General features: G+C 38.1%; 2 protein-coding genes and 2 pseudogenes across 2 annotated transcripts; 1 reads left to right on the top strand and 3 right to left on the bottom strand.

Moving 5' to 3' along the window:
* Nucleotides 1–413: 413 nt before the first annotated feature.
* Nucleotides 414–11,399, bottom strand: LOC104780834 (putative small RNA degrading nuclease 4; annotated as a pseudogene).
* On the bottom strand, nt 10,034–10,792 carry LOC147946036 (F-box/LRR-repeat protein 16 pseudogene; annotated as a pseudogene).
* Nucleotides 11,400–12,253: 854 nt separating the features above from the next.
* Nucleotides 12,254–14,602, bottom strand: LOC104783971 (putative small RNA degrading nuclease 4). Its single transcript, XM_087510449.1, has 12 exons — nt 14,534–14,602; nt 14,314–14,360; nt 14,156–14,236; nt 14,008–14,076; nt 13,765–13,908; nt 13,566–13,682; nt 13,422–13,491; nt 13,218–13,318; nt 12,987–13,118; nt 12,782–12,904; nt 12,588–12,689; nt 12,254–12,462 (listed from the first exon to the last, which is right to left on the bottom strand). The coding sequence occupies exons 2-12, from the start codon at nt 14,326–14,328 to the stop codon at nt 12,385–12,387; spliced, it is 1,032 nt and encodes a 343-aa protein (XP_087366575.1). The 5' UTR covers nt 14,329–14,360; nt 14,534–14,602; the 3' UTR covers nt 12,254–12,384.
* Nucleotides 14,603–18,059: 3,457 nt separating this feature from the next.
* Nucleotides 18,060–21,650, top strand: LOC147946035 (uncharacterized). The gene is made up of 7 exons (XM_087509463.1): nt 18,060–19,322; nt 19,446–19,577; nt 19,710–19,943; nt 20,474–20,884; nt 20,978–21,070; nt 21,183–21,245; nt 21,294–21,650. The coding sequence occupies exons 1-7, from the start codon at nt 18,060–18,062 to the stop codon at nt 21,648–21,650; spliced, it is 2,553 nt and encodes an 850-aa protein (XP_087365589.1).
* The last annotated feature ends 266 nt before the right edge of the window (nt 21,651–21,916 follow it).

The following is a 21,916-nucleotide window of genomic DNA, read 5'->3' as shown; positions in this document are numbered from 1 at the left end:
AAAATCTTCATAAATTATGCTCAAGAAACATGGAAACTTTTTATTATTTAAAAGAAACAAAAAACCTTTTATTATTTAAAAGAACAAAAAAACTTTTTATTATTTCCCAATTGTATTTTGTGATTGAAGATCTTATACTTGCTTCTGATCTTGGAGTTTACTCTCTGTTTCTGCTTCAACTCATCGAATTCATTTAGATGACTTTCACAATTGTTCTGTTCTGTTCTATATTGTGACAGTTTATTAATTTTGCCACTGATAAACTCGGATATCTGAAAAAATATTATTAAAACCTGAAATTTATTATTATTAAGCAGTGTTAAAACTGCTTCAAAACATAGAAAATAAGAGAGCATAATTTATAACAACATTATAAGCTTCAACCGAATCCTAGGTTGCATGATATTGCATTATTAATCTTGAGTCATTTTACGGACATAAAAGCTAGCGGTTGAACTAGAAATGAGCTTCTGTGGCAGCCCCAACGAATCCTGAAAAGCGAAACATAACACCCAAACTTACTTTATGATCACTCTTGAACAATGACTTCAGAACCCTTTCAAACCAAAAAAAATAAATTTTAACATACCCTCTCTTGACTTCCATTGATGTTATCAAATGCTCGATTTGCTTCTTTCCAGCTACCGAAAATAACAATTGCACAGTAGTAACCTCCTTGTGTTTTTGCTGGCTGGCGAAAACGAAAAATAAAAGACATCAATTTGATATCCCAACCTTAAAATAGAGTTCCGTGTTATATATTTATGTAAATTATATACACTATGGTTTTGATATCCCAACCTTAACATCAATTTGAAACTCTCTGGAATGAAACTCTCGAGCAAGAACTTGTTCCAGATCTTTACTTGGCAAATAGTGAGGGATTCTATGTAGAAAGAATCTTGATTTCTCATCCTCCAGCATCTATGATAAAAAAAAAAATTAAATACATTTTAATTGTAATTTAAGGTAAATAACAAATGTGGTAAATCAGACTTTTTTGTAACCTCTTTAGTTAGTGTGATTGTTGTGCCAACTCTATTCTCCATAAGAGCAAGTACAAGCTTCATTGCAGCAGCAGCATCATGTACGCAATGATGAGAAACACCAGTCTTTTGGACTTCGTACCCCAACATAGCCTGAAAATGTTTTTTATTTTTTTTATAGGAAGTTTTAAGAATGTAACTATTTAATCTTCTTATGTGAAGACATCAAAGAGTATATAAAGGCTAACCATGCAAAGGGTATTAAGCGAAGGTCTTCTGAAGTTTCGAGCATTGGGAAACTTGAATACAAGTGAAGTATCAATTACTATGGGATGGTCTATCTTCATCACTGGAATAAAAAAAAACTCAGGCTTTAGCAAAAATCCAATAAAAACTAATAAGAATAACAGTACTAGAAAAGTATTTACTTACCTTACAAGTCATGGTTCAAACTGTGACCTACCAAAATTGTACCCATAGAAAGTAATGGCCTCAATTTTGCCTGCACAAACATAACTTGTATATATATGTGTTGTCTCTAAGAAAAATAAAATAAATAGAAAGACTAACATTACCAGAGAGAGAGTAGCATTTTTGACATCTTCAGCAGTAACTCCAGTAATAGTTTTCCTATAGTCAACAATAGCCTTATCCGGTTTTCACAAATTCGTTGAGAATCACCTAAAGCCATCATGAACATTCAATCAGCCGAGTTAAGGATACATTATTGCAAAAGACCTCAATACAAAATAAAGATTCAAAAAAAAACTCAAAGGTATACCTTTAAATTGCGGTCAACAGCGCCAACTCTAACCACACCCTCCCTCCCATCTTCACAAAGAACCATCTCACAATCAACAGCTACCATTTGGTTTGAAATCATCGCATTCGTCATTTTCATTCCCACATCGGATACAAACCAGCCCTGCTTAGCAATTTAAGTAAGTCTTAAGGAACCCCATAAAATAAACAAATAACTTTGATATATTAAACAGAAAAAGACAAACCTTGGAGAGAATGAATAGTCTTGTAGGTATTGCGGATGCTCAACGGTCAGTCGAATTAGCTTCTGTACAACCAATAATATTTCCAAGATATTACTATCAAACTTATATATATATATAGACATGTTTATTGATTTATTCCAACACACCTGCTCAGGAGTATCATTAACTGGAGATTTCAGCTTGAACGTTTCAATCATAAGACGATGAGCCAGACGATGAGCCTTAGAGAACAAGAAAAAAAACAGAGATTAGAAAACTAAAACTCATTAAATTATCAATCACATTGTGATATCTTGACTTACATCTTTGTTCTCCATATGGTACCAGTCGATTTTTCTAGATCCGGGGGCTATTTCATAAAAATTAAACAGAGTAAAGTTGATACAATAGTGTTGTCTTACATCACATTTTTTTAACAGATCCTCATAATATAATTGCAGGATATGAAAATCAAAGAAATATAAATTGTTACAATTAGAAAACAAAAACAAAAAGTTTGAAGAAACAATTAAGTAGATACCTATAAGTGAGTTTTCTCTCTCTTGAGTAAGTGTATCAAATTGCTTGTGTAGTTTCTAGTTTATGCAGGAACTTCAAGAGACGATGTTGGTATTTATAGCTCGCGTTAGTGCATGGTTTCGAAACTATTTAATGGTTCCGAAACTAAATTGTTCATTTGTTGACTTCGCTGATGAGGTGTATGTAAATTAATTAAGAGTGTAAATGTGTTTGATTATCAGTGAAAATTTGAAAACAGCACGCCCGCACCCCTTTGAAGGGGAAAAGAGTCATTAGAGAAAATAATCATTATTCATGTTAAGATATAACTATTAGATAATAATGCTACATTTTATAAGAAAATAACCAATTATCAGAGAATCTTGTTAAGAACATTTTATATTTCTAGAATTGTCATTTATGCTGCGATTTCAAAAGAAAAAGTGAAATATAAACTTGTATTTTAATCGGTCAACCATTTGGTTTTGTTTTACCTAGACATAAATAAGAGAAATTAATGTTATATATATTGTTTTTTAGATTCACGATAGCAAACGTACATAAACTAGCAGTATGGGAAAAGAAATATAACATTTTTCAAAAATAATTGTAGTGCATGCTTTCCTTGACTTTAAATTGAATTGTGAAGTTCAAATAATGAAATAAATAATACTAATAAATACAGAAGTAGGCATTTGTTCTGGATCAAAATAAAATAAAAAAAGGTTAGGTTAGGTCAGGTGTTTTTGTTTTGATCTGCGAGACCCTTGTATTTGAAGAGATGCAATGAAATTACATGGAACTAGTTGCTTCACTTTGAGACCATCTCTTGCACGGTGCAAGGCACCAAGTTCTTTCAAAATGTTCTTTAAAGCATTACTATAAGAGATGTTATATACACACTGTTCTCCGAGTCTCAAGACTCCAGCATCTTTATATTAAAACACAGCTCACATTGTAATTGTTGGAACTTATGATTAAAGCTACGTCGAAAATAACAAATTCGTAATAGTAATAACCTTAAGCCATGAAATCTTGAAAATGAATTGTGAAAATTAAAAACAGAAACAAATACATAATATTACAGAAGCAAGTTTTTGTTTTGAATGCACAAATCTTGTAATAAAAAGAGGTGCAATCAAATGGAACTAGTAGCTTCACCTTGAGACCATCTCCTAAACGTGCTCGCCACCATGTTCCTTCCTGCAAGTAACCCTAACTTTGTCTTCAAGATAGCTAACCCTAACCTACTACCACCTGCAAACTCCACACCGCCATTACCATCAGCCACCAGCGGCGGGTCCTCAACAACAGTCTCAAGAACTCCCTGATCACCACCATCCACCAGGCCCGTGTCATTGGTTTCATCACCATCCATACTCACCACCAATATACTCCGTTCACGCAGCCATTCCCTGACTTCACTCGTAACCAGTTTACATTTCTTCACCTTTAGTTTCACCAGCTTAGGACAGCCTAAAGCCAGCGCCTTGATCCCGACATCTGAAATAAGACATCCCTTGATACAGAACTTCCTCAACGCCACACATTTCTCCGCGATGCAACCAATCTCCGTGTCTCCAATCGTACCACTCCCACAAAGAGCTAACCGTTCAAGCTTCTTACAGTTCGAAGCAATGGCTGACAAGCTCGTATGTGTTGCATTCACACCGATAAGCACAAGTTTCTAATAACAAAGAACTTGAAATATAAGAACACCTCTCTTATTATTGATTTAGAAAACTCTCTCAAAAACTGAATCTCTCTCTCAAGTCTTATGGAACACCTCTCCATAGACTCCTATATTTATAGGTTTTTAACTTTTCCTAAACCTATTAGGATTAACATATTACAACTTATAGATTTTAGGAACTTTTTTTCTTTCCTATTCTATCTCTTTTGGCAACTTCGTAAGAGATAGCTTGTTCCTCAAGTTGAAATTATACAATATTCTCCCCCTTAATTCCAACTTGAACTCTGGGTGCTTCAATCTCTTGTACTCTGATCAGATTCCTCATTTCTCTGAACTTTATTCTTGCTAGTGGTTTAGTGAGGATGTCCGCCTTCTGCTCCTCACTGGGAACATGCTCCACTTCTATCTGATCATTCTCCACACACTCACGAATAAAGTGATACTTTGTGAGTATGTGCTTACTCCTTCCGTAGAATACTGGATTCTTACTTAGAGCTATGGTTGACTTGTTGTCAATCCTTAGTAAGATCTTCTCATCTAGACTAAGTATTTCTCTTAGCAACTCCTTCAACCATATGGCTTGTTTTGCTGCTTCTGTAGCTGCCATAAACTCAGCTTCACATGATGACATCGCCACTGTGTGTTGTTTTTGTGAAGTCCAAGTGATTAATGATGAACCATGATAGAACACATGACGTCCAGTACATCTTCCATCATCGATATCAGCTTTGTAACTATTGTCGTTGTATCCAACAACCTTACTCAACCCATCACGCTTGTAGAACAAGCCTAAGTTGGTGGTTCCTTTCACGTACCTTAACAAGTATTTAAGAGCTTGTCCATGTACCTCTCTCGGACTCTGCATATACCGGCTCAAAACTCCTACAGCAAAAGCCAATTCGGGACGTGTGTGAAGCAGATACCTTAGACACCCAATCGTTCTTCAACATCTTGTGGCATCAATCTCAGGTTGCTCTTCAGCCTTTGATATCTCCATACCAGGCTCCAATGGTATGTGCGTTGAGTTACACGAATCCATCTTCGATAAGAATACCTTGAGCATAACCTTCTTGTTTTATTCTTATCCCATCCGCTCCTTGTACTACTTCAATACCAAGATAATATGTCAACTTTCCGAGGTCTGACATCTCAAACTCTCTTGACATATCCCTTTTAAACTGATCAATGACTCTTTGTGAAGTTCCTGTCACAAACAAGTCATCAACATAGATTGCCACTACCAGAATTTCTTTCTTGTCACTCTTGAGATACACAATAGGCTCCTTTATGCATCTTTTAAAGTTCATCTTCTTCAGAACATGATCAAGCTTCACGTTCCAAGCTCTTGGAGCTTGACGTAGACCATACAACGCCTTATGTAGTCTGTACACTCGATCTTCTTGTCCTCGTTTAACAAAGCCTTCGGGTTGGCACACATAAACCAGCTCTTTTTAAGTCACCATTTAAGAATGCGGTTTTCACATCAAGGTGATGAATCTCCCATCCCTTCGAAGCTGCGATAGCAATAAGTAGTCGAATAGTTTCAATTCGAGCTACAGGTGCAAACGCTTCTTCGAAGTCCACTCCTTGTTGTTGTACATAACCTTTTGCTACAAGTCTTGCCTTGAACTTGTTCAATGATCCATCCGCTTTCTTCTTGATTTTATACACCCACTTCAACCCTATTGGTTTAACACCATCCGACTTCTCAACTAGCTCCCAGGTTTTATTTCTAGCGATAGACTCCAGCTCAGCCTTCATCGCTCTAACCCATTCTTGCAAACTTAAAGCTTCAGAAACAGACTCTGGTTCACCATCTATGGTAAGTAGAAGTCGTTCACTCTCCAGCTCAGCCAGTAGAACATAATCATTGAGGTACCGAGGTTTGTTGATAACACGTCCATATCTTGTGACAACTTGCTGATTTTTCCCTACTTGATCCACGTTTTCTTCATTTTGTTCATCTTCTATCTCTTCTTCTTGGTTTGCAAGTTCTTGGTCTGGTTCTTGATGCTCGACATTGTCATCCTGATTATTCTCATCTTCGTTTCCTTCTTCTACAAACCCATTATGAGATAGTTTAAACCTTCCTAGTTCTCCATTGGTTTGGTTTGGTTCTCTGCTTACAAACACTTTTCTTGTAACTGGATCATATAACCTATAAGCTTTCAAACCTGGTTCTGTCCCTAGATTGATCAAAGTTCTCGACCTATCATCCAACTTCTTAAGATGTGGTCCAATGATCTTAGCATAAGCAACACAACCAAACACTCGTAGATGCTCGATGTTAGGCTTTCTCTTCGTGAAACTTTCATATGGAGTCTGACCCGCTAAAGCTTTGGTAGGAACTCGATTAATAAGATATGTTGAATGACGTACAGCCTCTCCCCATAGTTCATTCGGCAATTTCATAGCTTTAAGCAAGCTTCTTGTCATCTCCATTAATGTGCGGTTTCTTCTTTCAACTACACCATTATGTTGAGGAGTATATGGTGCAGTTAAATGTCTAGAGACTCCACTTCCTTCACAGAACCGATTAAACTCAAGCGAGGTAAACTCTCCTCCCCTATCGGTGCGAAAGGTTTTGATAGACAGCCTGGTCTGCTTCTCAATTCCTTCTTTAAACCTTCTAAACCGATTGAAAGCCTCGCTTTTCTCCTTCAATAGATTGTCCACATGTATCTTGAAAAATCATCAATAAGGACAAAGACATACCGGTTGTTAGCTGGTGTTGGTGGAGAGATCGGTCCACACAAGTCACCATGAATCAGCTCCAAGGCTTGAGCTGCTCGGAAAGATGTTGTAGTTGGAAACACAGCTCTGGTTTGTTTTCCGACTAAGCACGCAGTACACACATTCTTCTCATGAATCGATTGTGGCATTCCAACAATCATACCATGTCTCACCATACTGTTCATTACTCCAACGCTTACATGTCCCAGCCGTGCATGCCATGTTAGAGTAGTGTCATTGTCTTGGATATAAAGACACTTAGGATACTCAACCTCCATTGGCGTCTTATAGAGGCGGTTTGATGATCTTGTGACTCGTACTAACAACCGCCCAACTGGATCACTTAAAGTTAACATGTCTCCCTTCATGTTCACTTCACATCCAAATTCAATCGCTTGTCCTAGACTGATAATGTTGTGCTTCAGGTCGAGAATATAGTAAATCTCCTTGAGTCATCGCCTCTTACCCGTTTTTCCCACAAAGACAATCGATCCCTTTCCAACAATGTTGACATACGAACCATCACCAAACTTAACCTTCCCTGTGATGCTCATATATAGGCTTGAAAAGAATTCTTTGTTTCCTGTCATGTGGTTGCTTGCACCGTTGTCAAGATACCATATACTTTCATTGTTAGTATCATAATTCTTGGGAAATACCTTATTCTCATTCAAGAACACCACCTCATGAACGTAAGTGCATCAGCTTCATGAGTTTCATTCAGATTTGTCTCTTGATGGCCTCTTGATGGCCAACTTATTTCGCTTGACATGAAGATGCGTAGTGACCCGGTTTATCACATCTCCAACAAATTATTTTAGATAGGTCTTTCTTCTGGTTTTGATTCTGGTTTTGTACTTGATCTGTAGTGTCTCCTCCACGACTCTGGCCATTGAAACTTCCTCGTCCCCTGCCTCTGCCAGAGCTATCTCCATTGTAGTTACCACGAACAAAACCACCTCGACCATATCCACCGAGACCATAGCCTCCTCGACTACTTCCTCTTCTGCCATAACCTCCTCTGTTATAGCCTCCTCTGTTTCCTTGATAACCACCGTAGTTTCCTTGATTGCTTTAATTTGAAAACATAAGTTTTGCTTGGTCTTCACTCCGGGTCTCCTCCCCTACACGCTCTTCATAAGCTTTTATACGACCAACTATGTCTCCAAATCCGGTTTTCTTTAAGTCTAAGACTTGTTCCAACGATGCAACGATATGAATATATTTGTGTCTTGGAAGTCCTTGTAAGAACTTCTTTACCAGCTTTGATTCTTCAATGATTTCTCCCAAAGAAGCTGACTGTGATGCTAGGCCTGAGATCTTGCCAGCAAAGTCATCAACGGAGTCGGTATCATTCATCGTCACCCGGTCAAGATCTGCAAGTAAAGTCTGAAGCCTTGCTTCCTTTACACGTTCTGCACCTTGGTGACGTGCTCGTATGGCTTCCCATAGGGTTTTAGCCGAACCTTGATCTCCAACTTGCAGGATGAGTGACTCGGGGATGGATTGAAACAAAAGAGCAGTCGCCACATCGTTCATCTTCTGATCGGTGGATCCAGAATCAATAGTCTCCCACACCTCGCTAACTCGAAGTGTAATTTTTATGCGCATCGACCAAACAGTATAGTTTGTCGATGTTAACATCGGACATTGGATGGACGGTGATCCAAGGTCCTTGGTTCGCGGCGATGGATTTGATTTGTCCCCCATACTTGGTTATGAAAAGCTTCTCCTCCACAACCTTGGATCGGAGCTACAACCTTAGCTCTTATACCAAATCTAAGAACAAAGAACTTGAAATATAAGAACACCTCCTCTTATTATTGATTTAGAAAACTCTCTCAAAAACTAAGGGGATGTATTCAAACAATGATTTTGGAAAAGTTTGGATTTTGTTTAAAATCACATGTTATTCAACTAAGAATTTTAAAATCTCCTCCTAAATCTAGTGTTATTGAAAATGACATTTTTATAAAGTCATTCAAAATCACTCAAAATCTCTGTTATTCAAACAACAATTTTAACAAATTATATAAAATTAACTGTTATTGAAAACAGAATTTTATTTTTCTTTCAAATACTGTAACAATAATTTTGAGAGATTTTGGGAGATTGTGAATACATTTTTACTCTAGAAATCCAATTTATAGAATCACATCTCTAGAGATGATATTTTAAAATATTTGTTTTACAAAAAAAAAAAACTGTAGCCGAGTGTCAATATATGTGGAACTTGACAAGAGAAGAGCTGCATCTCATCCAGATCAAAACCACCCACGAACGTATCTACGTATCTCTTTTTCATTTTCTTTAACAAGAAAGATAACAAGTACTTTTAGAGAGAAGTGATTAACAATAATTACTAATACATCACTTCATTTTGTTTTTCTGGTTTCGTAGACCAAAAAAGAACACTAAGGAGAGAGATGGTAATGATAAGTATTATATGGTTATGTGGACCAAAAAAGAACACTGAGGACCAAAAAAGAACTCTAAGGACATAAAGAAAGTATTATATGGTTAGTAGGCAGAGGCATGGTGAAAGGATGAAAAGGGGAGGTGAACAGAAGTCTGTGGTGATATCATCGCATACACCTTACTCTTCTAGTGTTTTTAGGCCTTTGCTGCAGATCACTGGCCATTTGTAAGAAGAACGAAAAATGAAGAAGAAGAACGAAAGAAGAAACAAAAATTGGTAATGGAAGAGACTAACGATATTGGAAACTAAAGAGAATAGTTGTTTCTTTCTTTTGTTTTGAAATCCATTTATTTCTAAAAATCTTTTAAAATCACCCATTAAAATCTCTTTGAATCTCATCAAATCACAAACAAAATATTTAACAATTTCACCAAATATCCTAAAAACTCTCTTAAAATCTTTCAAAATCCCTAATTTCCAAAATCCCATAAAATTCTCCAAAATCATAGTTTGAATACATCCCCTAAATCTCTCTCTCAAGTCTTATGGAACACCTCTCCATAGACTCCTATATTTATAGGTTTTTAACTTTTCCTAAACCTATTAGGATTAACATATTACAACTTATAGATTTTAGGAACTTTTCCTCTTTCCTATTATATCTCTTTTGGCAACTTCCTAAGAGATAGGTTGTTCCTCAAGTTGAAATTATCCAACAAAGTTCTTGCAAATTCAAGCAGTGTTTAGCTACAGCCATCAGACCACCATCACCGATTCTGTTAGTCCTCCAACCATCAACGTGAAGCTTTCTCAGTAACTTACATCTCTCGACAACACTAGCTAATCCTAAATCCGAGCATTCAGGAGTTTTCACTATATGCAAAGTCTCTAAATTCGAACATTTAGATATAGCAGAGAGTCCAACATCACTCACTTGAAGCCTCTCCAGATGAATCTCAGTTAAAGAACTATTCCCATCTCCGTTCATTTCAAGAACTCTATCCCAATTACCTAAACAACGAAAGATTCTAAGTTTTTTCAACGTTCTTGTAGCAACTAAAGATTCAAACACCTGACCATTAACAAGCTCCTTCAAACAAATCGATCTAAGCGAAGAAGACAAACTCAGCTTAATAGGTTCAGCTAATTCATGAATTCCCCTAATCCTCTTCACAGATAACTCCTCAAGAACCTTACAATGCTCAAGCATCGCGTTTAATCCCCTGGCACCGAAATTACAAGAGCCACACGATAGCTTCCTCAAGTTTTTACAGTTTCTAGCGAACGATTCCATACCTAGATCCGTAATCTCGCGACAACCACGAAGCTTGACTCGAGTCAGATTCGAGCAGCGAACCGAGATCATAACCAACGCATATATAAAGTCACAAGTCTTAAAGAACTTATTTTAAACGGAATAATAAAAATAAAAAGCCTCTGTAACATTTTGAAACATATTACTACCAAATATCCTCAAAACATGTTTTTTTTTTTAATTGATTTCCCAACACACCTTGCTCAGGAGTGTCTTTATCCGGAGACTCTTGCTTGAACTTTTCAATCATAAGACGATTGGCGTGACATAGCAGAGCCTAATAAGAGGAAAAAAAAGCGTAGATTAATAAAAAACCAAAACTCATTAGTCATTAACATCAATCACATTGTGTTATCTCTTCACTTACCTGTAAATCTTCTTTCTTCTTAAAGTTTGCTAGACAAGCGACTAAATCATCATCATGGGAATGTCTTGAAGGGTCACTCATGCTTGATCCATACTTTTTGTCGTAAATATCTGAAAACTCCTTCCATACTCCGTTTTCTCTTCGCAGACCTAGACTTTGCACTTCCTTCACCAACTCTTCCAACACCTAAAATTGGAAAAATTTGACGGAATTTTAAGATACAGAAAAATTTATCCTTCAAAGCTAAGAGCGATTTATTCACACAAGAAAAATAGCTACTCGGCCTGAGAAGTTAGAGAAACAGATTAAAAAAAAAAAAAGGGAGACGAACTTCCTACTTTAGGCTCCATGATACTAATAAGCAGTGCCGTTGAAACTGCAAAAAAATAATTCAGAGCCAGGGGAAAGCTTGAGGAAGAAGGAATAGAGTTAGGGTTATAATTTCTTCGCCTTTTGATAAGAGAGAATTTTTTATACATGTTTTTCAATAGAGAAATACCATAAAATAGCATTAAAACAAGTTTTTCTCCAAATTTAGCATACATTCCATAATTTTCCAAAAATAGCACTATTTAACACATTAAAGTATTTAAAATTAATTTTTAAAATTTTGTTTTTTAGGTTTGGGTTTTCAATTTCACATTTAGGGTATAGTTTTGAGAGATAGGGTTTAATATTTTGAATCTAGAATTTAATTTTCGTAGATTAATTGGTGCTATTTTTAGAATTTTAGAGATGTTGAGCTAATTTTGGAACAAAAACTTATTTTTGTGCTATTTTTGAGAATCTCCCTTTTCAATAACTTAAAATATATATATATATATATATGTTTTTCAATATAACTTAAAAAAAAATATATATATATATATAGAAAACTGATTTAGGAAACTTTGCTGAATGCTTTTTGACATAACTTTCCTAAATTCGTAGTTAGCAGATGAGGAAGAAGACTATGAAAGCGAGTCTTCTGTATTTCTTCTATAGAAACATGGGAAACTTTTTATTATATAAAAAAAAAGAAAAAAAAACCTTTTATCATTTCCCAATTGTATTTTGTGGTTGGAGAAAATATTATACTTGCATCTGAACTTGGAGTTAACTCTCTTAGTTTCTGCTTCAACTCATCGAATTCATTTAGATGACTCTCACAATTGTTATATTTGTTACAGTTCTGTTCTAATATTGTGACAGTTTATTAATTTTGCAACTGATAAACTCGAAAATCTAAAAAATTATTAGTAAAACTTGAAATTTACTATTATGAAGCATTGTTAAAACTGCTTCAAAACATAGAAAATAAGAAAGCATAATTTATAAAGAACATTATAAGCTTCAACCGAATCCTAGGTTGCATGATATTGCATTATTAATCTTGAGTCATTTTACGGACATAAAAGCTAGCTGTTGAACCAGAAATGAGCTTCTGTGGCAGCCCCAACGCATCCTGAAAAGCAAAACATAACCCAGAAACTTACTTTATGACCACTCTTGAACAATGAGTTATCAAACGTTAAAATACCCTCTAGATCCTTTCAAACAAAAAAAAAAACATCAGAAATTTTAAAATACCATCTCTTGATTTCCATTGATGTTATCAAATGCTCGATTTGCTTCTTTTGAGCTACCGAAAATAACAATTGCACAGTAGTAACCTCCTTGTGTTTTTGCTGGCTGACGAGAAGGAAAAATAAAAAACAAGGTTAAAATAGAGTTCCGAGTTATATATTTATGTAAATTATATACTATGGTTTTGATATCCCAACCTTAACATCAATTTGAAACTCTCTGGAATGAAACTCTCGAGCAAGAACTTGTTCCAGATCTTTACTTGGCAAATAGTGAGGGATGCTATGTAGAAAGAATCTTGATTTCTCATCCTCCAGCATCTATGATAAAAAAAAAATTAAATACATTTTAATTGTAATTTAAGGTAAATAACAAATGTGGTAAATCAGACTTTTTTGTAACCTCTTTTGTTAGTGTGATTGTTGTGTCAACTCTATTCTCCATAAGAGCAAGTACAAGTTTCATTGCAGCTGCAGCATCATGTACGCAATGATGAGAAACACCAGTCTTTTGGACTTCGTACCCCAACATAGCCTGAAAATATTTTTTATTTTTTTTTATAGAAAGTATTAAGAATGTAAGTATTTCTTAATATTCTTATGTGAAGACATCAAAGAGTATATAAAGGCTAACCATGCAAAGGGTATTAAGAGAAGGTCTTCTGAAATTTCGAGCATTGGGAAACTTGAATACAAGTGAAGTATCAATTACTATGGGATGGTCTATCTTCATCACTGAATTAAAAAAAAAAAAAAAAAAAAAAAAAAAGCTCAAGACTTTAGCAAAAATCAAATAAAAACTAACAAGGATATCATTACTAGGAAATTATTTACTTACCTTCCAAGTCATGGTTCAAACTGTGACCTACCAAAATTGTACCCATAGAAAGAAACGGCCTCAATTTTGCCTGCACAAACATGCATGTATGTATATATGTGTTGTCTCTAAGAAAAATAAAATAAATAGATAGACTAACATTACCTGTATATCAACCAGAGAGAGAGTAGCATTTTTGACATCTTCAGCAGTAACTCCAGTAATAGTTTTCCTATAGTCAACAATAGCCTTATCCGGTTTCACAAATTCGTTGAGAACCACCTAAAGCAATCATGAACATTCAATAACCCGAGTTAGGGATACATGGCAAAAGACCTCAAAACTAACTAACTCTAAGGTATACATTTAGATTGCGGTCAACAGCGCCAACTCTAACGACACCCTCCCTCCCATCTTCACAAAGAACCATCTCACAATCAACAGCTATCATTTGGTTTGAAATCATGGCTTTCGACGTTTTCATTCCAACATCCGATACCAACCAGTTCTGCTTAGCAATTTAACAAGTCTTAGAGAACCGGATAAAATACACAAAACTTGAATATATTAAACAGCAAAAGACAATAGTTCAGGAGAGGGAACAAACCGTGGAGTTTGAATGAAATGTATAATCTTGTCGGTATTGCGGGTGCTCCACGGTCAGTCGAATTAGTTTCTGTACTACCAACGACATTTCAAACATGTTACTATATCAAACTTATATAGACATGTTAATTGGTTTATTTCCAACACACCTGCTCAGGAGTGTCATAAAACGGAGATTCCTGCTTGAACTTTTCAATCATAAGACGATTGGCCTGACGATGATTCATAGCCTTAGAGAAGTAAAAAGCAGAGATTAGAAAACTAAAACTCATTAAATTATCAATCACATTATGTTTTCTTGACTTACATCTTTGTTATCCATAAGTAACCAGTCAATCTTTACAGAGCCGGAGGCTGTTTCATAGAAAAAACAAACGAGTAAAGTTGAGAACATAGTGTCTTTTGAAATCACAATTTTCTTTTACAGATCCTCCACATTATATAATTGGAGGATATCAAGATCAAATAAATATAATTATTTCAGAACAAAAAAATTAAAATGGTTTTAAAAATAATTACGTAAATACCTATAAGTGAGTTTTGAAGATCTCTCTTGAGTAAGTGTATCAAATTGCTTGTGTTTCTAGTTTATGTATGAACTTCAAGTGATGATGTCGATATTTATAGCGTTAGTGCATGGTTGCGAAACTAAACTGTTCATTGTTTGACTTCGCTGAGGTGTATGTAAATTAATTAAGAGTGTAAATGTGTTTGATTATCAGTGAAAACTTGAAAACAGAACCCTTTGACGGGGAAAAGAATCATTATTATTAATGTTAAGAGATCAATTACCACAAAACAAATATGAATGATGATTACTCGATATTGAAAAGAAGAAAACGACTCGAAAAAATATGATGGAGGCGACGGCGAATTTAGATTTTTGAATATTCTCCAGTGTAATCGCGTCGGATTGGTTTCGGGTTCGTGCGGTCCTCGGGATATCTGATTCGTCTTCTCTATCTTGTCTCTTTTGGCATGTAAGGATACGAACCAATAGTTTTAGTGGAGACGATTTAATCTTCGTTTGGAACTATGGTGTTAATTTGGTATTTTGGATCGCTTTGGATAAGTGGATTCGGGATCGAGGGATTCGATCGACTTTAGTGAGCCTCGTGATTGAGATATTCCAAATCTCTCACTCCATGCGATCTGTTTGGTCTGCCAGATCTACTATTAACGGCGATGGCGGAGGCTTGATTTGGGTCAGAATTGTGAAATCATATGGTGTTAATTCGGTTATTTGGTTCTCTTGGGATAAGTGGATTCGGGTCGAGGGATTCGATCGGCTTTAATGGGCCTCGTGATTGAGATATTCCAAATCTCTCATTCCTTGCGATCTATCTGGTCTGCCCGATCTGCTATTAACGGTGATGGCGGAGGCTGGATTTGGGTAAGATTTTTGAACTCAATTCGAACCAAATTGAGGATTGATTTGCAAGGGAGAATATCAAGGGTTCGCTCCTTTTATTTGACAGGATTAATGATGATATCGGATTCTCTTTTGATTCCGGTGTATCACAAGAATTTCGTTAGTCTTTTCTGCTTCGAAAACAAACAGAGGATACGATTGGAAGATACTAACGCAAGGGGGATTTTGGATATTATTCTGGTGCTGGCATATCAAGTGGCTATCATTTGCCATTTATGTTTCAAATCGGTAGGATTAATAGCTTATTTTACTTGGAATGTTTGGGACTATATAAAGGACCGTGTTGTAGCCATTAGTACTCATCACAACTTTCTCTATTTTCTTGTTTCAGTTCTCGGTTTCATGGCTATATTTTCCGAGAGTTCTCTTTCCTTGTCTGGTTGGTGTGTTCGAGTCTGGGTGGTGAGTTTCATCATGTCTCAGAGTGCTTTACTGGGGAAGAATGTGGAGAACAAGAATGATGAGGGTATGGCTCCTAAGCGCAGAATCAAAATCCCATATTTTGATAACTACGCTTTGATAGCGGGATACTCAAAAACAATGGTGGGTCGTTGTATGAATCCCAGGGTGCAAGATATGAAATCTCTGCTGATCATGCTTCCCAAGTTTTGGCATGTGGAAGGAAGAGTTGTGGGAGCTGACTTAGGGCTTGGGAAGTTTCAGTTTGATTTTGACAATGAAGAGGATATCTTGGAGGTACTACAGATGGGTCCATTTCATTTCGATGGCTGGATGGTGTCCATGGTGCATTGGAGTCCAACAGTGGATCATGCCTACCCTTCGGACTTAACCTTTTGGGTCAGGGTTTTTGATGTCCCATTTCAGTTCTGGGCTAAACCAACCTTCCGCAGCATTAGTTCAGAGCTTGGTCGGGTGGAGACGGTGGATATTGATGGCGGGAGAGTGAAAGTAACAGTAAATGGTTTTAAGCCCTTGTGCTTTGATACGGAGATCGAGTTTTATAACGGGGAAGAGACCATTGTCAACCTTCGTTATGAGCGTCTTCATGGCTGTTGTCAGAAGTGCTCCAGCCTATGTCACGATGTGGATCATTGCCCATTGTGGGCTACCAACAAGATTACTCCGGCTTTGCATGATCTAGTGGAGGATGTTTCAGTTCGTCCGCTACAGAGTTACAAAGGAGCTGTCATGAATGACAGGAATAAGGGAAAAGGTGGAGGTGGAGAGTCGAGGATCATCTCAGCCCAGTTAGCTTCCACCTAAAGGAAAACAGGATGGAGGGGCAAAGCATCAGTCTTCAAGGGAAACGGGTGAACCTTCATCTAAACCCCGCCGGTCCAACAACTCTGTGCAGTTTAATGATCACCGCCACAGGGCTAGACCTACCACGACCGTTGCACCGCCCTTTGGTGTAGCTCCAGTGGAGGAGTTGGAACAGGGACAAATCCCGGATCAGGTTGAGATACTGGCGGTCCAGACTGCAACTTTCGGGGTTCCACCATTGAAGCGGGTTTGGAGACCCCTCTTCGAGGAACCAGAGTCAGATTGATACTCTAGTATGGAAAAAGAAGCGACTTTGGTAGATGCAGGGTCATCAGTTCCGGGTGCTGGTTTGGCTTCACAGTTCACTGACTCCGATGCTATGCAATCTGCTTCAACCGAAGTGACCCATGGTGAAACTCTGGTACCGGCAAATGCGATAGGTCTGATAATGGCTCCGCATGACTCGATAGCAGCAGGGAAAATTTCGGAGGAGAGCACTGATCCGCTGATGGAGGAGGCCGAGACAGAGGTTGAGGACAAAACGGTTGGTGATCCAGAGCAGCAGGCTGATGGATACATGGATGATTCGGTGGAAGAGCCTCCTTTGGATCCCGCCATGGTCATTGCGAATATTGGGGGAGAGGCAGCGGATTCAGGGAATGGTCCCATGATACGAAAATCAACACAGGTACAACTCATGTTGTGGCTCCACAAGTGGAGAAGGCCAACAAGGTGAAGCCTCCTTTGGCTCTCAATGGCGCTGCTTCCAGGAAGTTGAGTGTGTACTTGCGTACAACACCAAGGAAACGCCCTGTCCCTAAAGTAGCTGGGGAAGGAGCAAACCCGAGGAACCAGGAACAGGAGAATGGCCCAACTGGTGGAGCAAAGCCACCCAAATCAACCATGGATAAATGAAGATTTTAAGTTGGAATTGTCAAGAGCTCGGGAATAAAGCAACTATTGAGTATCTCAGGGATTTGTGGGGGAAGCATAGACCTGATTTTTTATTTTTATCTGAAACTAGGCAACCTTTATCTGTCTTAAAGCCTTTTGTTGGTCATTTTGGTTTTTCAAATTTAAAAACAGTTGATCCTATCAGATGTAGTGGCGGTTTGGCCTTATTTTATAATAATATTTATGATGTTCCTATTTTATTTGAGTCAAATCGCTTGATTGATCTGGAACTTACTTATAAAAGTCATGTTATTTATTTTACCTTTATTTATGGTGACCCGGTTCCAACTAACCGAGATATTGTGTGGGAACGGTTAACACGGATTGGCTTATCTCGAGATTCCCCTTGGTTTCTTATAGGTGATTTTAATTAGTTAAAAGGAAACCACGAAAAGCGAGGCGGAAAGCTCCGTCATGCATCTTCTTTTGTGAGTTTTAACACAATGATTCGGCATTGTGGATTACTAGAGTTTCTTGCGGTTGGAGATAGCTTGTCTTGGCGTGGTTGGCGGGATAAGAAGCCAATTTGTTGTCGTCTTGACAGAGCTCTAGCCAATGAGATTCTCCATGACTTATTTAGGGATGCGTTTACAGAGTATTTACCGATGATAGTCTCGGACCATAAACCAGTTTTAGCTTCTCTAGAGGATAAAGTACGGCGAGGGAGGAGCGTTTTTTGGTTTGACCGACGATGGATTGAGAAAGAGGGCTTCTTTGGAGCCATATCAGAGGGTTGGGCCTCTGGGGAGACAGGGGTAACTGGGAATTTAATGGACAAAATAATAAAGTGTCGCCAAGCAATTTCCCGATGGCAGAAAGCGCAAGCCCCATTTGGCCGGGAAACGATTGAGGACTTAAAATCTCACTTAGCAACTGCCCAGGCGGATGGCTCTGTTTCTGTGGAGGTTATTTTGGAATTGAATTGGAAGCTGCGTGAAGCCTATCGGGATGAAGAGATCTACTGGTACCAGAAAAGCTGGAGTAGGTGGATGCGTTTCGGGAATCAAAATACAAGTTACTTTCATGCCCAGACTAAATTAAGAAGAGCTAAAAATCGTATTGTCGGGCTGCATGATGAGTCCGGGCGTTGGACCACGGAGGAGACTCAGGTGCAGGATATTGCAGTTTCTTATTTTCAAGAGGTTTTCACATCCACAGATCCCTCAGATATTGAGGAATCGTTGGGAGAAATAAGCACGTCTATCACGGGTGAGATTAATGAGACACTGACTCAACCAGTCACAGAACAGGAAATCAAAGAGGCTCTATTTATGATGCATCCTGATAAAGCTCTTGGACCGGACGGTATATCGGCCCTTTTTTATCAGCGTGCTTTGGACACGGTTAAGGCTGATCTAAAGCTTTCAGTAGATTCCTTCTTTCAGGATGATAGCTTTGACAAACGCCTAAATAGGACAAATATTTGTCTTATTTCAAAAGTGGATAAACCAACTCGGATGTCTGAATGGTGCCCAATTAGTTTATGTAACGTTGGGTACAAGATTATTTCGAAGATCTTATGCCAGAGACTGCGTAAGTTTTTGCCAGCATTGATTTCTGAGACACAATCGGCGTTTGTAGAAGTACGTTTGATCTCGGATAATATTTTGATTGCTCAGGAGATGTTTCACGGACTTCGCACCAACCCTTCATGCAAGGGTAAGTTCATGGCCATCAAAACAGATATGAGCAAGGCTTATGATCGGGTAGAATGGACTTTTGTTGAACATTTATTGTGGAAATTTGGCTTTTGTGACAAATGGTTTTCTTGGATCATGTGGTGCGTGACATCAGTTGAATATAGTGTCCTATTAAATGGTCAATCACAGGGATCCATAATTCCATCTAGAGGGCTCCGTCAGGGAGACCCCTTGTCACCTTATCTTTTTATCCTTTGTACTGAGGTCCTTATTGCAAATCTACGAAAAGCGGAAAGGTCTAAACTTATTGCGGGTATTAAGGTCTCCACTGCTTGTTCGGCGATCTCTCATTTATTGTTTGCAGATGACAGTCTGTTTTTCTGTCGGGCTACGAAGGAGCAGTGTGAAGTTATTTTGGGGATTCTCAGATAATATGAACGGATTTCTGGACAGCGGATAAACTTTCAGAAATCTTTGGTTCAATTTGGACATACAGTAGATGCGGATGTACGTGAGGATTTAAAAGGCATTTTGGGTATTACCACTTTGGGTGGTATGAGCTCATACTTGGGAATCCCGGAAAGTCTTGGTGGGTCGAAAACCAAAATATTTTCCTTTGTCCAAGATCGGTTGCAAAAACGAGCTGGTGGATGGCCGGCTAGGTTACTGTCTCGGGGAGGGAAAGAGGTCATGATCAAATCGGTTGCGACCGCTGTTCCTACCTTTGTTATGTCCTGTTTTCGAATCCCGAAAACAGTTACACGGAAACTTACTAGTGCAATCTCCAACTTCTGGTGGAGTTCTTCAGGGGAAACACGGGTTTTACATTGGATCGCTTGGGACAGGTTGTGTGTTGATAAAAGGGAGGGAGGCTTGGGCTTTAGGTGTCTGGATGATTTTAATACCGCATTGCTGGCTAAGCAACTATGGCGGTTGATTTATGTCCCAGATTCTTTATTTGCAAAGGTTTTCAATGGACGATATTATAGGCATTCTGATCCATTGGATCCAATTAAATCTTATTCTCCATCTTATGGATGGCGAAGTATGATTTCTGCTCGCTCTCTGGTGAACAAAGGACTCATTAAACGGGTCGGATCTGGGGCTTCCATTTCAATATGGTCTGACCCATGGATTCCTGCTCAATCCCTGAGACCAGCATTGCGTTCAGGATCGCCAATCGATCCAATGCTTAGAGTTGAAACTTTCATTGACAGGACTTCACATTCCTGGAACTTGGCGTTGCTTTCGGCTTTTTCGAGCCGGAGGATGTAGCCCTTATATCTGCTTTACCCCTTCGCAATCTTACTACTCCGGATAGCTTGGGTTGGCATTTGACAAAAATCGGTGTTTATACTGTTAAATCAGGATATCAAGCTTTGCGCCAGAAACCGGAGAGTGATTCCCCTATTTTCGGCCCTACTATTATTCCTCTACAGGCATTTGTCTGGCAGATTCGGTGTCCACCGAAGCTCAGACACTTTTTGTGGCAAGCTATTACGGGTTGTATGGCGACAACAGCTAATCTACGATGTCGTGGACTAAGTTGTGACATGGAATGTGCGATTTGTGGAGGGGCGGAGGAGACAATCAACCATGCTCTCTTCTTATGTCCTCCAGCTCGGCAGGTTTGGGGTTTGTCCCACTTCCCGACATCTTCGGGTTGCTTTCCCTCGAACTCTGTCTATGATAATATGGACTCATTATTTTGGAGGTTTCAGGACATTCCTTCGATAGAAGTGTTTCAGTGGATTTTATGGTATATGTGGAAGGCTCGCAATGATAAATTATTTAGCAATTTGGACTCCAATCCGGTAGTAATCTTACGGATAGCGGATGAGGAATCAAAGCTTTGGTCCTCAGCTCAGGAAGAACCCCTAGGATCTTTCCCTCAGAGTGACTCTCGACCCCTATCCTATGGCTCAGACTTGTGATGCGGTTCACGGTTATGGGTCTAGTCATCGATGCTTTGTAGATGGATCTTGGAAGGTGACTGACCAGTTTATGGGTAGAGGATGGTATTGCATTTCTCCGTAGGGAGAATCTCTCACTATGGGTGCATCTAATTCCCGCCGTAGTTTGTCACCTCTCCATGCAGAAGTGGAAGCCCTAATCTGGGCAATGAGATGTATAATTGGTGCGGATAATGAGAAAGTAGTTTTTCTCACAGACTGTTCTGATTTGGTGAAGATGGTTTATTCGCCTTCCGAGTGGCCTGCTTTCAAGACATATCTGGACGCGATTGAAGAAGATAAGGATGAATTCCTTTCATTCTCTGTTGTTCAGATTTCCAAATCACAAAATGGTAGAGCGGATAATCTGGCGCGTAGAGTTAGAGTGGAGTCGCTTCCAATTACCTATGTGAACAATTTTCCGTCTAATTGGCTCGTTTAAGCTAATTTTTGTAGGCAAAAAAAAAAAAAAAAAAAAGATCAATTACCACAAAGTGTATATGTTTTCTTGGGGTATATATAGATAATAATGTTACATTTTATAAGAAAATAACCAATTATCAGAGAATCTTGAATAGGGGATATTAAGTATTTACTAATAATAACATTTTCTTTTTCTAGAATTGTCATTTAGTTATACTGCCATGTCAAAAGAAAAAAAAAGTTAAAAGCAAAGAAAATGAACTTGTAGTTTGGTTGGTCAACCAT

This window comes from Camelina sativa, chromosome 4 (genome assembly GCF_030686135.1).
Source record: "Camelina sativa cultivar CO46 ecotype springtype chromosome 4, ASM3068613v1".
NCBI lineage: Eukaryota > Viridiplantae > Streptophyta > Magnoliopsida > Brassicales > Brassicaceae > Camelina > Camelina sativa.
The sequence above is the reverse complement of the archived record's forward strand: the minus strand, read 5'-3'. Positions and strand labels throughout refer to the sequence as shown.

Coding starts and splice junctions, on each gene's coding strand:
- LOC147946035 (XM_087509463.1), top strand. CDS start 18,060: ATGATTCGGCATTGTGGATTACTAGAGTTTCTTGCGGTTGGAGATAGC. Junction 20,885..20,977: donor TATGTCCTCCAGCTCGGCAG/GTTTGGGGTTTG, acceptor TGGAGGTTTCAG/GACATTCCTTCGATAGAAGT. Junction 21,246..21,293: donor TTGTAGATGGATCTTGGAAG/GTGACTGACCAG, acceptor ATTTCTCCGTAG/GGAGAATCTCTCACTATGGG.
- LOC104783971 (XM_087510449.1), bottom strand. Junction 13,909..14,007: donor CATTTCATTCAAACTCCACG/GTTTGTTCCCTC, acceptor ATTGCTAAGCAG/AACTGGTTGGTATCGGATGT. Junction 13,492..13,565: donor TCTCTCTGGTTGATATACAG/GTAATGTTAGTC, acceptor ATGTTTGTGCAG/GCAAAATTGAGGCCGTTTCT.